This window comes from Neoarius graeffei, chromosome 5, assembly GCF_027579695.1.
Source record: "Neoarius graeffei isolate fNeoGra1 chromosome 5, fNeoGra1.pri, whole genome shotgun sequence".
NCBI classification, from domain to species: domain Eukaryota; kingdom Metazoa; phylum Chordata; class Actinopteri; order Siluriformes; family Ariidae; genus Neoarius; species Neoarius graeffei.
The window spans coordinates 111,779,675-111,800,072 of record NC_083573.1 but is presented as its reverse complement, the minus strand read 5'-3'; the positions used below and the strand labels follow the sequence as shown (position 1 = coordinate 111,800,072).

At 45.1% G+C, this 20,398-nt stretch overlaps 1 protein-coding gene across 1 annotated transcript in view; it reads left to right on the top strand.

Moving 5' to 3' along the window:
• Positions 1-12,581, top strand: part of mfsd1l (major facilitator superfamily domain containing 1-like) — a 50,653-nt gene extending 38,072 nt beyond the window's left edge. Inside the window, exons 6-13 of the mRNA XM_060922771.1 lie at positions 337-495; positions 586-701; positions 946-1,046; positions 5,911-6,022; positions 6,166-6,303; positions 6,451-6,590; positions 6,750-6,861; positions 7,407-12,581. Of these exons, the coding sequence (XP_060778754.1) occupies positions 337-495; positions 586-701; positions 946-1,046; positions 5,911-6,022; positions 6,166-6,303; positions 6,451-6,590; positions 6,750-6,861; positions 7,407-7,535 (1,007 nt within the window). The 3' untranslated portion in view covers positions 7,536-12,581. The remainder of the gene's footprint in view (positions 1-336; positions 496-585; positions 702-945; positions 1,047-5,910; positions 6,023-6,165; positions 6,304-6,450; positions 6,591-6,749; positions 6,862-7,406) is intronic.
• Positions 12,582-20,398: the final 7,817 nt, after the last annotated feature.

The window sequence follows — 20,398 nt, the reverse complement described above, 5'->3', positions numbered from 1 at the left end:
ATCCCAAGTATTTAAAGTCGTCAACCACTTCGAGTGGTTCTACCTCCAGTAGCGGGAAAAACCAATCAGCTGCTTTTGCTTTGTTAAGAATGGAACGCTGACTTCATCACTGTGTTGCACTCCTGCCACACTGAAATGCAGTCACTGCGCAGTCACGTCAGGCTGTGCTTTGTGCTGTGGTTCCAGTCAGGAGCGGTGCTACCGCCCGTATAAAGGCGACGGTCTCACTGATTCTTCACGGTTTTAGTGAACTGAGAGAGAAACACACTTCACTTAACTCTGTCTACCTCCAGCCTGTCTCACTGCCCTGACACCCTGTCTGTCTGTCTCTCTCAGTTGTACAGAACAGGATTACAGCGTTCTGGTTCAGAGGGAAGGAGTTAGCTTTAGCATTTGGTCTCACTCTGGCCTTCTCTCGGCTCGGCTCTGTCCTCAACTTCTTCCTCACTCAGCGCTTCGAGGCTCAGTATGGCATGGAGTGGACCCTGTGGGGCGGTGAGACACCACACACGCACACGTACGTTGTTGGAAGTGAAAAGGAAGCATTGACTGTGTGTGTGTGTGTGTGTGTGTGTGTGTGTGTAGGTACAATGCTGTGTGTGCTGGGTTTCCTCTCTGCTATAATAGTCAGTGTTCTGGATAAAGTGGGGATGAAGCAGCTCGGACTGGATGGAGCGATACAGGAGGAGTCACGCAAAGTGGTCAGAAAGAATGTCGTCATTATGTACACCACTATAATAACACGAATGACGTCATTGTTATGTACGCTGGAATATGATGCAAATGACATCACTGCTGTTACAGGGTTAATTATAATTGAATGATGTCATTATGTACACCTGTATATGACATTAATGACGACACTGCTATATAGCATGTTATTACAGTGGATTGTCATGATGAAATATCACCATAATCCAAATACCAAACTGTGTGTGTGTGTAGAGGGTGCAGGATGTGCGTTTGCTCTCTCTGCGTTACTGGTTGCTGGTTTTCACCATCATGTTCTTCTACAATGGCATTTTCCCCTTCATCGCTGATGCCAGGTCTCTCTCTCTCACACACACACACACACACACACACACAGACATAAAAAAAATATATATATATATTACACACACAGTGCTGAGCGTAAATGAGTGCACCCCCTTTGAAAAGTAACATTTTAAACAATATCTCAATGAACACAAACAATTTCCAAAATGTTGAAAAGACAAAGTTTAATATAACATCTGTTTAACTTATAACGTGAAAGTAAGGTTAATAATATAACTTAGATTACACATTTTTCAGTTTTACTCAAATTAGGGTGGTGCAAAAATGAGTACACCCCACAACAAAAACTACTACATCTAGTACTTTGTATGGCCTCCATGATTTTTAATGACGGCACCAAGTCTTCTAGGCATGGAATGAACAAGTTGGTGACATTTTGCAACATCAATCTTTTTCCATTCTTCAACAACGACCTCTTTTAGTGACTGGATGCTGGACGGAGAGCGATGCTCAACTTGTCTCTTCAGAATTCCCCAAAGAAAATAATTTCTTTACACCACAAAGGTGAAGGCTACAAGAAGATCAGCAAAGCTTTACTTATCAGTCAGAATCCTGTAGAAAAAGTGGTACAAAAATTTAAGAAAGATGGAACTGCAACCATCTCACAGAGACGTCCAGGTCGTCCACGGAAGTTAACACCTCGACAGGAGCGTCTTCTGATGAGAAGGGTTGAAGAAAATCGGCATGCAAGTTCACTGCAGTTATCTAAAGAAGTAGAAAGCCAAACTGGGGTGACTATTTCCCGTGACACAATACGGCGTACACTGCAGAGGAATGGCATGCATGGATGCTGTCCACGAAAGAAGCCTCTCCTAAAGCCCAGGCACAAAAAAACCCGCCTAGAGTTTGCCAGGGCCCATGCTGACAAAGATGAAGACTACTGGGACTCTATACTCTGGAGTGATGAGACCAAGATCAATGTTTTTGGAACTGATGGCTTCAAAACTGTATGGCGTTGCAAAGGTGAGGAATACAAAGAAAAATGCCTGGTGCCTACAGTGAAACATGGTGGTGGCAGTGTCCTTATGTGGGGCTGCATGAGTGCTGCTGGTGTCGGGGAGCTGCATTTCACTGATGGCATCATGAATTCACAGACGTATTGCTCTATACTGAAAGAGAAGATGCTACCATCACTCCGTGCCCTTGGTCGTCGTGCACTTTTCCAACATGACTAAACACACATCTAAGGCCACTGTTGGATTTCTGAAGAAGAACAGGGTGAAAGTGATTCAGTGGCCAAGTATGTCTCCTGATCTGAACCCAATCGAACACCTATGGGGAATTCTGAAGAGACGAGTTGAGCATCACTCTCCATCCAGCATCCAGTCACTAAAAGAGGTCGTTGTTGAAGAATGGAAAAAGATTGATGTTGCAAAATGTCGCCAACTTGTTCATTCCATGCCTAGAAGACTTGGTGCTGTCATTAAAAATCATGGAGGCCATACAAAGTACTAGATGGAGTAGTTTTTGTTGTGGGGTATACTTATTTTTGCACCACCCTAATTTGAGTAAAACTGAAAAATGTGTAATCAAGTCAACTTTATTGTCAAATATGCTCTACATCAGGGGTGGCCAACCAGTCGGAGCCCAAGAGCCACAATTCTTACTGTGTTACGGCAAAGAGCCACATGGGCACACAAATATTACCCTTCCTTCTGCGCGCGCGGACACACACACACACACACACACACACACACACACACACACACACACACAGAGAGCCACATTGATGTCACACTCCAACTTAACCAATGCCCCACACCAACATGATAATGATACATTTACTGCAGTACCAAGACCACAGGCCAGTCATTTTCAACAGTGGCGACTGGTGAAGAAAATTGTAGGTGGGGCACAAAGGCAGACATTGTTTACATGTGGGGATTCCCCCCATTGGGGGGGTTCCGGGGGGCCTCCCCCGAAAAATTTTGGATTTCTTAGATGCAATTTCCTGTATTCTAGTGCATTCTGGAGTTACCTGTTTAACATCGAAAATGCAAAAGCCATTTTGATTCAGCTTGAATTCTCAATTGCATGACCTGCACAAGACCTGCATTCAAATAAATAAGTATTCAAATAAATACAGTCAGTCGGAAAATGGAAATTAAAGTGCTAATTTAATTTCCTCAAACAGTACAAGCTCCATAGGCACTGGGAACAGTGATCAGTGCAAGTGCAAATATAGATAAAATATAATACAATGCTCAAATTTTTGAAAGAAGAACACACGCGCACACACAAATTGATAACTGGAAAACAAATGAACAAATACATAATGTATATACACTACATGCCAAAAGTTTGGACACACCTTCTCATTCAATGTGTTCTGTGTTCTCATGACTATTTACACTTAGAGTATACTCTACTCTCACTCAAGGCATCAAAACTGAATGAGCACTCACCCACTACTCAGGCTTGCGCGCCCAGCGCGTATCCCAAGCCTCAGCAGCAGGGATAGTACAATACTCACACACGCAGTTAGCATCACAAACGGTCACCCGCTACTTCAATGAGAAGGTATGTTCAAACTTTTGGCCTGTAGTGTATCTGAATTCACATCAGCACACATTCACATACTCAAATGTACACACATATACACACACACAGCAGAAGTGCTACTTGTAGGGGAATTTAGCATATCATCTCACGCACCTGCGCATTTGTCATGATGTGAAAATACCGTAATGAAACCAAGCGAAGCACCTTTAATAAAATAACCGTAATTAACTGCAGTGAAGCGAAAACGCACATAAAACCACAAACGAACACCAACTTGGACGTGAAGGTGAGAGCCACATGACACCAGGCAAAGAGCCGCATGCGGCTCGCGAGCCGCGGGTTGGCCACCTATGCTCTACATGCTCGACATACAGCACAGATGAAATTTCAGTCCTCTCTGACCCACGGTGCAAACAGGCAATGCAATAAATAAAAATAGAATAATTGAAAAAACAGTCTAGATAGGAACTAGGCAGACTAAACACTCAGACAATATAAACAGTATAAACACTAAGTTATATCTAATATCTAAGTTTATATTACAACCCCGATTCCAAAAAAGTTGGGACAAAGTACAAATTGTAAATAAAAACGGAATGCAATGATGTGGAAGTTTCAAAATTCCATATTTTATTCAGAATAGAACATAGATGACATATCAAATGTTTAAACTGAGAAAATGTATCATTTAAAGAGAAAAATTAGGTGATTTTAAATTTCATAACAACAACACATCTCAAAAAAGTTGGGACAAGGCCATGTTTCCCACTGTGAGACATCCCCTTTTCTCTTTACAACAGTCTGTAAACGTCTGGGGACTGAGGAGACAAGTTGCTCAAGTTTAGGGATAGGAATGTTAACCCATTCTTGTCTAATGTAGGATTCTAGTTGCTCAACTGTCTTAGGTCTTTTTTGTCGTATCTTCCGTTTTATGATGCGCCAAATGTTTTCTATGGGTGAAAGATCTGGACTGCAGGCTGGCCAGTTCAGTACCCGGACCCTTCTTCTACGCAGCCATGATGCTGTAATTGATGCAGTATGTGGTTTGGCATTGTCATGTTGGAAAATGCAAGGTCTTCCCTGAAAGAGACGTCGTCTGGATGGGAGCATATGTTGCTCTAGAACCTGGATATACCTTTCAGCATTGATGGTGTCTTTCCAGATGTGTAAGCTGCCCATGCCACACGCACTAATGCAACCCCATACCATCAGAGATGCAGGCTTCTGAACTGAGCGCTGATAACAACTCGGGTCGTCCTTCTCCTCTTTAGTCCGAATGGCACGGCGTCCCTGATTTCCATAAAGAACTTCACATTTTGATTCGTCTGACCACAGAACAGTTTTCCACTTTGCCACAGTCCATTTTAAATGAGCCTTGGCCCAGAGAAGACGTCTGCGCTTCTGGATCGTGTTTAGATACGGCTTCTTCTTTGAACTATAGAGTTTTAGCTGGCAACGGCGGATGGCACGGTGAATTGTGTTCACAGATAATGTTCTCTGGAAATATTCCTGAGCCCATTTTGTGATTTCCAATACAGAAGCATGCCTGTATGTGATGCAGTGCCGTCTAAGGGCCCGAAGATCACGGGCACCCAGTATGGTTTTCCGGCCTTGACCCTTACGCACAGAGATTCTTCCAGATTCTCTGAATCTTTTGATGATATTATGCACTGTAGATGATGATATGTTCAAACTCTTTGCAATTTTACACTGTCGAACTCCTTTCTGATATTGCTCCACTATTTGTCGGCGCAGAATTAGGGGGATTGGTGATCCTCTTCCCATCTTTACTTCTGAGAGCTGCTGCCACTCCAAGATGCTCTTTTTATACCCAGTCATGTTAATGACCTATTGCCAATTGACCTAATGAGTTGCAATTTGGTCCTCCAGCTGTTCCTTTTTTGTACCTTTAACTTTTCCAGCCTCTTATTGCCCCTGTCCCAACTTTTTTGAGATGTGTTGCTGTCATGAAATTTCAAATGAGCCAATATTTGGCATGAAATTTCAAAATGTCTCACTTTCGACATTTGATATGTTGTCTATGTTCTATTGTGAATACAATATCAGTTTTTGAGATTTGTAAATTATTGCATTCTGTTTTTATTTACAATTTGTACTTTGTCCCAACTTTTTTGGAATCGGGGTTGTATTAACGTTACTTTCCTGTTATAAGTTAAACAGATGTTATATTAAACTTTGTCTTTTCAACATTTTGGAAATTTTGTGTTCATTGAGATATTGTTTAAAATGTTACTTTTCAAAGGGGGTGTACTTATTTACGCTGAGCACTGTATGTGTGTGTAATATATAAAATATATATATATATTTTAAATATTTTATTTATTTGTGCAGTAAGTTCATCCAGGATAAGTATGAGGGTTACAGTCAGAAGCAGGCAGCCTACATCGCGGGTGCTGTGTACGACAGCTCACTGGTGTTATCAGCCGCTGTGGGCATTCTCATTGTGAGTACACACACACACACACACACACACACACACACACACACACAGTTACGAGTTTTTGTGGATGTGTTTTTGTTTTTAAATTGAAGCACAGTGTGGACTATGGATGGAACCATAACAGAAAAGTGTGTGTGTGTGTGTAGGACTACGTGGGCCTCCGTGGTGTGTTTGCTGTACTGTGCGCAGTGTGTACCCTTCCTGTGTTTGGGTTGTTAGCCTTCACCTTTGTCCCTCCACTCGTCTCCACCATCTGGCTCGGGATCACCTACTCCTTTGCTGCAGTGAGACACACACACACACACACACACACACACACACAATTGTATCCTCATAAACAAAACATAGTAATTAAGCTCCATCTACTATTCATTGTCATGGTTACACAGCAGGGAGAATTGTGTGTGTGTGTGTGTGTGTGTGTGTGTTAGGCGAGCATGTGGCCCTCCATCCCCTTGGTGGTTCCGCGCTCCACTCTTGGGACAGCGATGGGTTTGGCGACGTCGGTGCAAATGATTGGCATCGGACTGTGTAACCTCATTGTGGGAGAGATACTGGGGGATAAGAACAGGTAACACACACACACACACACACACACACACACGAACCAGCAGTTAACTGTTCACATGTCCACACTGTACATAAGACTGCTTGAACTATCAGACATGTCTTATGAATATTTACATCTTTATTCCAACATAATCTCGTGTGTGTGTGTGTGCGCGTGCAGTGATGCTAAGATTCCTCTGTGGAGATGGCAGCGAATGATGATCTTCATGTTTGCAAACACTATCGGCTGCATCATCACGTCCACTGTACTGAACATCATCGACCGGAGAGAGGTATACGCACGCACGCACGCGCGCACGCACACACACACACACACACACACACACAGTAGCACTAGTGAGGAATGTCCCGGTCAGTCTTTGATCACTGGATAACAGAACAGTCCAGAAGCGTTCCCGCCTGACTGTGTACCAGGCCTGTGTGGTGGTCAGTCCGCCTGGGGGAATGCGCCACGGCAACTCCAACACCAGAGACAGCAGCGAGGGGACCCAGGGACCCACAGGGCTCCTGCTGTCTGAGCGGAATACGTGTCCTGTCCTGTAACCATAACTCTTCAGCTGTCTCACACACCACAAAGTCTCAAATCGCAAGCTCCAGCAGAGATTATGGGTTCACTGAGCACTGGGAGGAGGGGAACGGAAGGGGAAACATGGAGTCACGGTCTGGAGCTCTGATATACGTTCCACAGGATCACTCCGAGCTCTACAGTGCACCTGGAACTAGAACTAAAACCACACGCATTTTACACAGTCGTACAACGACAAACACACTCATGTTTGTAATTTGTGTGTGTGTGTGTGTGTGTGTGTGTGTGTAGGGGGGCACATTGAATAAGATGACCAAGAGGACAGTGGTGCAGAACTCTGAGGTTCCGACAGACAGAGAACCTCTCATCACCAATGAAGAGGAGACAGGAGAGAGAGACGGCTCCAGCATCAACACTTAAACCTCTCTCTCTTTGTCTGTCACATTTTCTCTCTCTCTCTCTCTCTCTCTCTCTCTCTCGCTCTCCTTTATTTCAGGTGCTGTATGAATGAGCTGTATTGGGAAGGATGTGAAGGGAAGTGTGTGCACATCTTTAAATTTATCAGGTTTTAGGTTTATCGCATTGTAACAGTCCCTGATGAGGGTGGAGTACAGAAGCGCGGCAGGCGGGAGTTGATGTTCACACATACTTTTTTTTTTTAATTTTATCTATTTTTCTTGCTTTTCAGCTTTGCTCATTCACACACAGTCTCTCTCTCTCTCTCTCTCTCTCTCTCTCATGCACGCACGTGCACACATGCACATGTATTTTGGTCGGGAGCGCGAACCCCTTCTATTATGCTCAGCCATTTCTGCAAAAAAAAAACCACACACACGTTAATTGACAACAGGTGCATTGACTTTTGCCACTCCCCGACCCTGCCCTCCATTCACAAACTGATGCTTGGCCATGTCCCCTCTGCCATATACCCCCACTGCCTGACTCCTCCCCCCCTCCCCCGATGGGACAGGAAGTCCGCCACCACCATCTGTGCCCCTGGCCTGTGGACCAGCTTGAATTTAATGGCTGGAGGGTGAGATACCAACAGGTGATCCGTGCGTTGGCATCCTTCATGCGATGGCGCCACTGGAGGGGCACATGGTCCGAACAGAGGGTGAAAGGGCGCTCCAGCAGGTAGTAATGGAGGGCGAGGACCACCCACTTGATGGCGAGACATTCCTTCTCGATGGTTCTGTACTTGCTTTCACACATCGAGCTTGTGGCTGATGGACAGCACGGGACACTCCTCGCCCTCCACCTTCTGGGACAAAACGGCCCCCAACCCCCTGTCTGATGCGTCCGTCTGTAAAATAAAGGGGAGGGAGAAGTCAGGGGAGTGTAAAAGTGGCCCCCCACACAGTGCAGCTTTTACCTTCGTGAAAGCCTGTTGGCACTGCTCCGTCCACTGGACCAGATCTGGTGTTCCCTTTTTAGTGAGATCAGTCAGCAGGCTGGTGACATCGCACCCCCTTTTTAGTCTTGGGCCTTGGGCAGGCTGCAATTGCTGCAGTCTTGTTAATTTGGGGGGGACACCTGCCCATGACCCAGGTGCAAATCCAGATACCGTACTTCCACGTACTTGCACACTACTTTGGGTTAGCTGTAAGACCTGGATGCCTCAGTGACTCTAGGATGGCCCTAAGGTGTTCCAGGTGCCTCAGCCAATCATTGCTATAAATGATTGTCATCCAGGTAAGCGGCCGCGTAGGCAGCATGAGGGCGGAGGATCTTGTCCATGAGCTGCTGGAACGTAGTGGGAGCCCCAAATAACCCAAAAGGAAGCATGACAAATTGGTGTAACCCAAACGGTGTGGAAAAGGCCTTTTTTTTTTTTTTCTCGGTGTCAAGGGGATCTGCCAATATCCCTTCTTTAGATCCAGTTTTGAATGAAAGCGATAAGCACCTAACTGATTGAGCAACTCAATGCGAGGCATTGGGTATGCATCAAATTTAGACATTGCATTGACTTTTCTGTAGTCCACACAGAACCGGACCAACCCGTTGGTCTTGGAAACCAGGACCACTGGGCTGCTCCAGTCACTGTGGGACTCCTCGATTATACCCATTTGGAGCATGGCCTTGAGTTCATCCCGAACAACCTTTAAATTTATTTATTTGTTCGGGCAAGCGGTAAGGGGGGGGCACATCTCAATGTGGTACTCTATGAGGTGACTGCGGCCAGGAAGGGGTGAGAACACGTCAGAAAATTCTTTCTGCAACTTGGCCACCTCCGTGAGTTGTGCCGGTGAGAGGTGGTCTCTACAAGGGACCGGAGTGGTTTGAGATGTTGCGCTTTTTTTTTTTTTAAATTTTTTTTTTTTACCTCTGGCCCCAGCTCCGCCTTCTCGGGAACTGCCAACGCCACGGGGACCCTCTCGTTCCAATGTTTTAACAGGTTGAGGTGGTAGATTTATGATGCCCCACCCCTATCCGTTCGCCTCACCTCATAGTCGACATCTCTGACTTACTGTGTGACCTCAAAGGGCCCTTGCCACTTGGCGATTAATTTGGAGCTCGACGTGGACAATAACACAAGCACTTCGTCTCCCGGTGTGAACTGTCTAAGGCACATGCCCCTGTTATACAGCTGGGCTTGACGTTCTTGTGCCTACCGCAAATTCTCCTGGGTTAAGTGCGTGAGGGTGTGGAGCTTTGTGTGCAGGTCGAGAACTTATTGAATTTTGTTCTTACTCGGTGAAAGTCCCTCCTCCCAATTTTCCCGCAAGACATCCAAGATGCCACACGGCTTCTGCCCATATAATAATTCAAATGGAAAATCCCGTGGAGGCTTGCGGGACCTCTCATACTGCAAATAACAGGGGCCTGAGCCATCGGTCCCAATTACGTGCGTTTTCACTTATTAACTTCCGAATTAAATTTTTAAGTGTTTGATTAAACCTCTCTACCAAACCATCCGTTTGCAGGTGATAAACGCTGGTGCGGATAGATTTAATCCCCAACTTGTACAGCTCACACAGTGTGTGTGACGTAAACTAAGTGCCTTGATCTGTCAGGATTTCTTTCGGAATCCCAACCCGGGAGGTAACATGGAAGAGCGCTTCCACAATACTGCGTGCTGAAATATTGCGAAGTGGCACCGCTTCTGGATATCTCGTTGCATAGTCCACCAGAACTAAAAGCGATATCCTCGTGCTGACCGATCTAATGGCCCGATGAGATCCATACCAATTCTTTCAAAGGGGATCTTTATTATGGCCCTTTTCCACTACCCTTTTTCAGCTCACTTCAGCTCGCTTCAGCTCACTTCAGCCCGACACGGCTCGCGTTTCGACTACCAAAAACCAGCACGACTCAGCTCGTTTCAGCCCTGCTTAGCCCCTAAAACTCGCACGGTTTTGGAGTGGGGCTGAAGCGAGCCAAACCGTGCCGAGTGAGGCTGGGGGCGTGAGCAGACACTCCCCTGTGCACTGATTGGTGAGGAGGAGTGTCCTCACATGCCCACACACGCCCCACGAGCGCGCTGGGATCTGTAAACACCGCAAACCTGGAAGGAGAATAATTACGAATTACGAGAATTTCTGAAGCCTTATGCGCCTCGCCTCATCTATACGCTCTTGCCAGTATCTGTCCGCGTTGTCGGTGACAACAAGCCACAGCACCAAGACCAGCAACACTAACGACTCCATGTCCTCCATGTTTATTGTTTACTATCCGGGTCGTGAGACTACCGCTTAAAAGATCACTGATGTCACTGTTTGCGCTGCTTAACGACATCACCTGACGTCCACCCACTTTCGCTAACTCCACCCAATGTGTCCACCCACTTCCAGCCAGCACGGTTCAGCGCGATTGTAGTCGAAATGCAACTCCAACAGCCCCGCTCAGCTCGACTCAGCACGGCACGGCTCAGCCCGACTCAGCCGCGTTTGTAGTGGAAACGCGGCATTAGAGGGAGAGGGCGCAAAGGCGCTTTAGGAGTGGCCGTGGGATTTACTCATTGGCATTCGCGGCACACCACCGATGAATGTCCCTGCGAATCCCTGGCCAATAGAACCAGGCCGTTATTTGGGCTAGTGTTTTATCTTGCCCTAAGTGTCCGGCCATAGGATTAAAGTGAGCCGCATGGAACACGAGTTCCCTACGGCTCTTAGGAATTAACAACTGGGTTATTTATTCACCGGTTTGAGTGTCCTGCCTCACTTGACACAGTCTATCTTGAATAATCGCAAAGTACGGGAAGACGGGTGCTATATTTGGCACCTGCCATCAGAACCACCTCCAGATGGTCCTCCGCCAACTTCATGGCTTGTTCTAGCGATGCTGGGTGATGACACTGGACCCACTCCGCCTTTCCTTACGGAAGTCGAGAGATGAACTGCTCCAGTGCCACCAGATCGATTAATCCCACTGGCGTCGCGTTCTTCTGCCCTCAGACATTGCCGGCAGGCGTCCCGGAGTTGCTGGCCGAATCCGAACGGCCAACCGACTTCCTCCAGCATCAGCGTCCAGAAATGCTGGCAATGTTGTTCCGGGGAGCATCTGACATGCTGCACAATGGCTTTCTTTAGGTCTGCGTACAGGAGCTGACTGTCCGCAGGGAGCTGCTGCACTGCAAGCTGCGCCTCGCTAGTCAGGAGGTGGAGGAGACGTGTTGTGCGCTGCTCGAGTAGCCACCCCCACGTTTTGCCCGCTTGCTCAAAGAGAATGAGGAAAGCTTCTGGATCGTCATGGGCGCCCATCTTCGTGAGGGTGACCAGGAGGAGGGTCCGTTGTGGTGGCAGTCGTAGCCCCTACTGACACGAGCAGATACCGGAACACCTGGTGATCTTCCTGCTGGGCCAGCATCAAGGCTTCAAAGCGTTGCTCTTGTTCCTTCTGGAGTGCGGTCAGCACTTGATGCTGGTTCTGCTGGGCGGTAGCAAGGGCATGGATGAGCCCCTTTAATGGGGAGGACTCCATGGGGGGGTCCCCTTCTATACTCCCGGGTTTCAGCACCACTTATAACAGTCCCTGATGTGGATGGAGTGCAGAAGTACGGCAGGCACGAGTTCATGTTCACACACACTTTATTTTATCTATTTTCCTTGCTTTGCAGCTTTGCTCACTCACACACAGTCACACACGCAACACACACATACACGTGTTCTTGTCGGGAGAGTGAACCCCTTCTCTGCTCTCCCCCCTCCTTTTATGTTCGGTCATCCCTGCAACAAACATACATGCGTTAATTGACAACAGGTGCATTGACTTTGCCACTCACCTTCCCTGCCCCTGCCCTCCATTCACAAACTGATGCTTGGCCACGCCCCCACTGCTACACGTGATTATATTAATGTTGTATAATGTGCACAACACTAACGACACAGATTGATTTCAGGTGTGTGTGTGTGTGTGTTTAAAGCTGACAGTGTCGTCATGTTTTGTTTAAACCAGGATCATATCCCATCTGAAGTATTTTCACCAGAATGTGAGTTTTATTATAAAATACAACTTTCTGATATAAAATGAGCTGCTTTTTCGTCATTCTTTCACATTTAGTGTCTTTATATAGTCAGTAAACCTTTTTCACAGACAAAACCTGTAAATGTATCCGGTGAAAACAATACATTATACATCAGTTTTCATTCCCACTCGGTCTTTCATCGCGGTAAAGTAGCAGGTGTGGTGTTTTCCCACCTGACTTGTGTTTAATAGGATGCTATGGAGCACGAACCCCCGTAAGATGTGTAAAACGTGTATTCGGATTATGTAAGCGTCAGTAGTTACATTGCAGCATCACTATGATCATTTACGCACGCATTATGTTTCACACACATCCGGATACTCCCACTGCCTTACTGTATAGTACACAAAAAGCAGAACATCAGAAACTGCGAGATGTCTGAATCAGACTAGTCAAGTTTATTTATATTGTGCTTTGAACAAAAGGCATTATCGCAAAGCAGCTTTACAAAAAATTAGACTTTAAACGAGTGAATTTTATCCCAAATAAATGTATTTATCCCTGATGATCAACCCTGAGGTAAAACTCCCACAGACAATACGAGGAAGAAACCTTCAGAGGAACCAGGCTCTAAAGGGAACCCATCCTCATCTGGGTGATAGCATGATTTATAAATAACTCACTTCTATAACTGTGTAATCAGGAAATTCATTATAGCTTAACAGGAAGTCTGTTTTGTTGAAGTTATTAACTGTTCAGTGATGAAGACTTGAGTACTAAACTGTTCAAAACAGCTGCAGTCTTAAAGTTATGGTAATTGGAGTCCTAAACCATCAGAGTAAAACTAAGTGTCCAGAGCGTCTTCCAAGTGCGACTTTCGACTGTCCATATGGGGTCGTCGTCCTCCTCAGGAGCAATGTGATGAGACTACAGCCAAATTTAGGGCATCAGGATGGATCAGGCAGGTCCGAGGAGCAGAAGAGGTCAACACCACTGGTGTCTCAGGACTGATGTGTAACTCGACAGAGGGGGTAAGAGATGGAGAAAGCACAGGTTGTTACGTATGCCCAGTGTAACCTAATGGTTAAGAACAGTGTATGTTTTGCACTGAGTGCAAGTAGGGACTCTGACAAGACTAACTCTGACAGCATAACTAAAAGGGGAGAGCCAGAAGGTAACACAGGCATGAGGGGCCCCGGGACATAAAGCAGCAGCCACTACACCGTCAACAAACTCGAGTGAGCAAGCGAGTGGGGACTGACGGCATCCATACATCCCAGTTTACCAACACACTCTGTCTGAGGATCCTCCAGATCTACACCTTTACCTCATAAACACCATTAACACAAGGCTTGACTAAACAGATGTGTTTTCAGCCGAGACTTAAACGCTGAGACTGTGTCTGATTCCCGAACATTACTTGGAAGGCTGTTCCATAACTGTGGGGCTTTGTAAGAAAAGGCTCCACCCCCTGATGTAGCCTTCACTATACGAGGTACCAGCAGATAGCCTGCACCTTTTGATCTAAGTAGGCGTGGTGGGTCATAGAGGAGCAGAAGTTCACTCAGGTACTGTGGTGCGAGACCATTCAGTGCTTTAAAGGTCAATAGTAGTATTTTATAATCAATACGAAGTTTGATTGGGAGCCAATGCAGTGTGGATAAGACAGGGGTGATGTGGTCATATTTTCTAGTTCTAGTAAGGACTCTTGCTGCTGCATTTTGAACTAACTGGAGCTTGTTTATGCACTTATTGGAACATCCAGACAGTAAGGCATTACAATAATCCAACCTGGAGGTAACGAAAGCATGAACTAGTTTTTTCTGCATCACGTAGTGACATTAAATTTCTTATCTTAGCAATATTTCTGAGATGAAAGAAAGCTATCCAGGTAATGTTATCAATGTGAGTTTCGAATGAAAGACTGGGGTCAATAATCACTCCGAGGTCTTTTACTGCTGCACGTGAAGAAACAGAAAGGCCATCCAGAGTCACTGTGGAATCAGAAAACTTACTTCTAGCTGCATGTGGTCCGAGTACAAGTACTTCAGTCTTGTCAGAGTTAAGCAGAAGGAAGTTAATAAGCATCCAGTGTCTAATGTCCTTAACACATTCCTCAATTCTATTAAGCTGGTGTCTCTCATCAGGTTTTGCAGAAACATACAACTGTGTGTCATCAGCATAACAGTGGAAACTAATACCATGCTAATATCACCCAGAGGGAACATATATAAAGAAAAAAAGCAGTGGGCCTAAGTCAGAACCTTGTGGAACACCAAACTTTACCTCAGTATGTCTAGAAAAATCACCATTTACATCAACATACTGATAGCGATCAGTTAAATAAGAGCTGAGCCAGGACAGGGCCGTTCCCTTAACGTCCTTCACTTAGTCTGCACTAAGGTCAAGCAACACAAGCAGTGTGACAGCCCTGATCAGATGCCAACAGTAGGTCATTTATTACTTTAACCAATGCTGTCTCTGTGCTTTGTGTGGTGGTTGACATGAATGTATGCTTAACACAATAATGTGGTGAGGTGCATATGTTATTGCTCAGACATATAAGATGAGATAATGATCTGAGGGAGCTTCAGACTGTGGAAGTGTGACTATATTTTCTATATTTAACCCGAATGTTAGTATTAGATCGAGGGTGTGACCACCATTATGGGTCGGTCCTATGACACTGATTAATCCCTACTGAATCTAAAATGGACACAAACGCTGGTTTTAAAGGGTCTTCTGGGTGATCGAAATGAATATTAAAATCTCCGACAACTAAAGCTTTGTCAAAGGAAATAACCAAATCTGAGATAAAACCTGCAAATGTGTGTAAGGTGCACAGTCCTGAGGTGTGTGTGCTGTGTGTAAGGTGCACAGTAGACCCCGAAGCCGTTTGTTTTCAGGATAATGGCTGGCTGATGAAATTATTGGCTGGCTAGCTGACTCAGCCAAAACCTTAATGGCTGCTGCAGCCACCAAAATGTTTATGGCTATAAATGGCTGATACTGGACGTCACTGTGTGGCATATATCCGGGCGAACGGATCAAACAAATGGGGGGAATAAATAGCAAATTACCACAGGTCCCCTGGTCTCTTACTTCATTGTAAATATAAATCTAGCAAGATTGTAGTTCAATGCTAATAATAAGCTAATCTGGATTGTTCGAGGAAGGCATCTAGCTATCTACTCTCACTAGCAATGACCAGTGAAGGACTGGCAGCTATCTTACTATGATGAAAGTAGAGTGGTGGAGTACTTTTTTTTTATCAATCTCGAAGTATGTGAAACAAACAAACAAAAAAAATACCTTTACACTTTCCCTCAGCAGCGGCAAAGAATACAGCCATCTTGTCGATATCGGAGTCGATTGATGCTCTGGGTGGGTTCCCGGCAGGGGCGTCACTAGACCCAAGACCATACTGGGGCACAAAAGGGGCACAGGAAATGTATGTGAGCGCGCGAAGCGCGCGAGCTAAAAATTTTGCACTATATTTATATTTATATTTTTTATATAATATATATTACATTTTATGTAATATATATTATATTTTATGTAATATATATTTATATATTGATATTTATATTTAGAAACGGCCTGCTTAAAACTAGTCACTAGAGCTGTAAAACTCAAAATGATTACGAGGACACTGAATCCAGGTCAATCATTTAATAATAACAGTATGAATATTTGCAACATTTGTGATAATAGCAATGTAATACTTATACTGTTGGTAATATTGTAAAAGAACATATTAACATACAATACAACACCGCCGAGTTTTTAAACTCAACCAAGAGTACTTAATGGCCAACAGTATTCACACTTGATACCTTTTAAATCACCAAACATATCTTTGTAAGCACACGCATTTTCAGCATTGAACATCTCTAAACACAATCCAAAAGCCTCTAAAAGCACCACTGTGTGTGTGTGTGTGTGTGTGTGTGTGTGTTACAAAAATGACAGTGGAATTACTGTCTACTAACCTGTAAACAGTTGAAAAACACGGAGAGATGGTTTCCCCTGCTCTGAATTTCATTGCATCTGAGGGCTGCTGGAGTCTGCGGTCCCCATAGCAACCAAGATGTTACTCATGTCACGCGCACACTTTTTTCACATTGCTTAGTGTGCGCGAGGCCAGCCAAAACTACCAATGTAAAAGCATTGTAGATGGTCTTCTTCGCGCATCGGTTAGCCTACCCCACGTTATGAATTAATTAAATTGCAGCTATTCCCAAGTTTAAAATTCAGAGCGTTTCGTCACTGGATTTTTTTTACTGGGGCACTACAGAGCTATACTGGGGCACGTGCCCCAGTAAAATACCCCTGGCGACGCCGATGGTTCCCGGGTTCCCCAGTGTATCGTGGTAACGGTGTGAGGGGCGGGAAGCCAGACAGGTAGTCACAACGGCAAGCTTGTGGTGGCTCTCTGTGCTGTGATATCAGTTCTAAATCTCTACAGTGTATGCCTATACGTCTCTATTGTGTTACTACTAGTGTGTACAGTTGATCATGTTTGTGTCACTTTTCTTCAGTGTTGGGCACGTTACTTTCAAAAAGTAATTAGTTATAGTTACTAGTTACTTTTCTCAAAAAGTAACTGAGTTAGTAACGGAGTTACTTTGTCATAAAAGTAACTAATTACCAGGGAAAGTAATTATTCGTTACATTTTGTTCCCCCTCAAAAAAAAAAAAATCAAATTCAATTAGTGTAATCATAATAAAAGTGAATGTTAAATGTGTTTAATGACTGAAATGGACACTTAACAGAACCAGTTAGTAACATTATCTACACTATATTAATATTTTTGTGGGACAATGTGAGATAAGACATCTATCAAATGTAATATATTTTTGTAGTTATTAAAATTATGTTACTAATTACTGGCCACTGACGAGGACAAACGCTTTGTTCCTCGACACAATGTGCATTGCACGTAAACACTCTTGCCTTTTATTTCAAGTAATGAAAAGTCCTGGCTGTATTTCCAGTGTGAAAGCGCAGTGCTGGGCTGACCGCTCGCCATCGCTGGCTCTTCCGATTGAAAGAGCGCGCAGTAGTGCAGTAGGCGTGGCCTACCTACACATGTTGTCCAAATCTACTCTGATTGGCTGACTGTGCCGTTGTCTCGTGTCTCCCCGCCCCACACTAAAGCAGAGTAAAGAAAGGCTGAGCGAGCAGCGTGCCAGATGAGAACAGCTTTAATAAAGTAACGCATAGTATTTTATTGTAAGTAACGGGAACGGCGTTATAACGATGTAAAAAGTAATTAGTTAGATTACTCGTTACTAAAAAAAGTAACGCCGTTAGTAACGCCGTTTATTTCTAACGCCGTTATTCCCATCACTGCTTTTCTTGTAGCTCATGATGTGGATAAACCCATTATTTGATGTACACAATTCTTAGTGGCTCAGCCAAATTTTATTAGATAGCGGCTCAAATTGGCTTACAAAATTATTGGCTGGCGGCGGCTCAAATTCTAAATGGCGGTTTTAGCGGCGCCTGGCGGCGGCTTCGGGGTCTAGTGCACAGTCCTGAGGTGTGTGTGCTGTGTGTAAGGTGCACAGTCCTGAGGTGTGTGTGCTGTGTGTAAGGTGCGCAGTCCTGAGGTGTGTGTGCTGTGTGTAAGGTGCACAGTCCTGAGGTGTGTGTGCTGTGTGTAAGGTGCACAGTCCTGAGGTGTGTGTGCTGTGTGTAAGGTGCACAGTCCTGAGGTGTGTGTGCTGTGTGTAAGGTGCACAGTCCTGAGGTGTGTGTGCTGTGTGTAAGGTGCACAGTCCTGAGGTGTGTGTGCTGTGTGTAAGGTGCACAGTCCTGAGGTGTGTGTGCTGTGTGTAAGGTGCACAGTCCTGAGGTGTGTGTGCTGTGTGTAAGGTGCGCAGTCCTGAGGTGTGTGTGCTGTGTGTAAGGTGCACAGTCCTGAGGTGTGTGTGCTGTGTGTAAGGTGCACAGTCCTGAGGTGTGTGTGCTGTGTGTAAGGTGCACAGTCCTGAGGTGTGTGTGCTGTGTGTAAGGTGCACAGTCCTGAGGTGTGTGTGCTGTGTGTAAGGTGCGCGGTCCTGAGGTGTGTGTGCTGTGTGTAAGGTGCACAGTCCTGAGGTGTGTGTGCTGTGTGTAAGGTGCACGGTCCTGAGGTGTGTGTGCTGTGTGTAAGGTGCACGGTCCTGAGGTGTGTGTGCTGTGTGTAAGGTGCGCAGTCCTGAGGTGTGTGTGCTGTGTGTAAGGTGCACGGTCCTGAGGTGTGTGTGCTGTGTGTAAGGTGCGCAGTCCTGAGGTGTGTGTGCTGTGTGTAAGGTGCACGGTCCTGAGGTGTGTGTGCTGTGTGTAAGGTGCGCAGTCCTGAGGTGTGTGTGCTGTGTGTAAGGTGCACAGTCCTGAGGTGTGTGTGCTGTGTGTAAGGTGCACAGTCCTGAGGTGTGTGTGCTGTGTGTAAGGTGTGCAGTCCTGAGGTGTGTGTGCTGTGTGTAAGGTGCACGGTCCTGAGGTGTGTGTGCTGTGTGTAAGGTGCACAGTCCTGAGGTGAATGTGTTGCGTTTCACATTATGGAGTGAGGTATTGCACATTATAAAGTATTGCACAGAGTGAGTCCCTTTATAAAGTACTGCACATTATAAATTATTGCACGAAGAGAGTCACATTGTAAAATAAATAGACTATAAATTCAGAGCATATCCAAGTTCCGGGCGGTTATGGCTTTTGGAAAGAAGCTGTTTTTGAATTGATTTGTCTTTGTCCTGATGCACCTGTAGCGCCTCCCTGAGGGCAACAGGTCGAACAGATCAAAGCCAGGGTGGGAGCAGTCCTTGATAATGTTCTTTTGCTCTGTGTGTTGTATAATATAATAAGATGAGATAATGATCTGAGATAACTTCAGACTGTGGAAGTGTGACTATATTTTCTACGTTTAACCCGAATGTTAGTATTAGATCGAGGGTGTGACCACCATTATGGGTCGGTCCTATGACATTCTGATTAATCCCTACTGAATCTAAAATGGACAGGTTTTTGTGTAAATAACCGCGACGCCTCCTCCTCTGCCAGTTAGACGAGGCTGGTGTATATAACTGTATCCAGGAGGACTCGCTTCATTTAATGCTATATATTCATTTGGCTTAATCCATGTTTCAGTTAAACAAAGTACATTAAACTCCTGATCAGTAATGAGTTCATTAACCATTAGCGCTTTAGATAAGCATTAGAAAATTGCACCACATGGTATTTTTGTATATACTGGGTTTTTTAAATCACCATATTTATACATATTGCACCACTGTACAGTTATTTATCCACATACTGCCACCTTGCACACTGTCATAATTTTTATGTTTAATGTTTTTGTATTGTGTGTTTAACTGTACTTCTCTGCATGCCTTTAAATTGCCCCTCGGGGACAAATAAAGTGTTTTGAATTTGATTTAGATGTAAGAGATCTAATATTTAATCATCCTACCTTTAGATCAAAGGTGCTGGCAGCAGCTGGCTATTTATTTATTTATTTATTTATTTATTTATTTATTTATTTATGCAGAAGCATATCTCATCTCATCTCATTATCTGTAGCCGCTTTATCCTGTTCTACAGGGTCGCAGGCGAGCTGGATCCTATCCCAGCTGACTACGGGCGAAAGGCGGGGTACACCCTGGACAAGTCGCCAGGTCATCACAGGGCTGACACATAGACACAGACAACCATTCACACTCACATTCACACCTACGCTCAATTTAGAGTCACCAGTTAACCTAACCTGCATGTCTTTGGACTGTGGGGGAAACCGGAGCACCCGGAGGAAACCCACGCGGACACGGGGAGAACATGCAAACTCCACACAGAAAGGCCCTCGCCGGCCACGGGGCTCGAACCCGGACCTTCTTG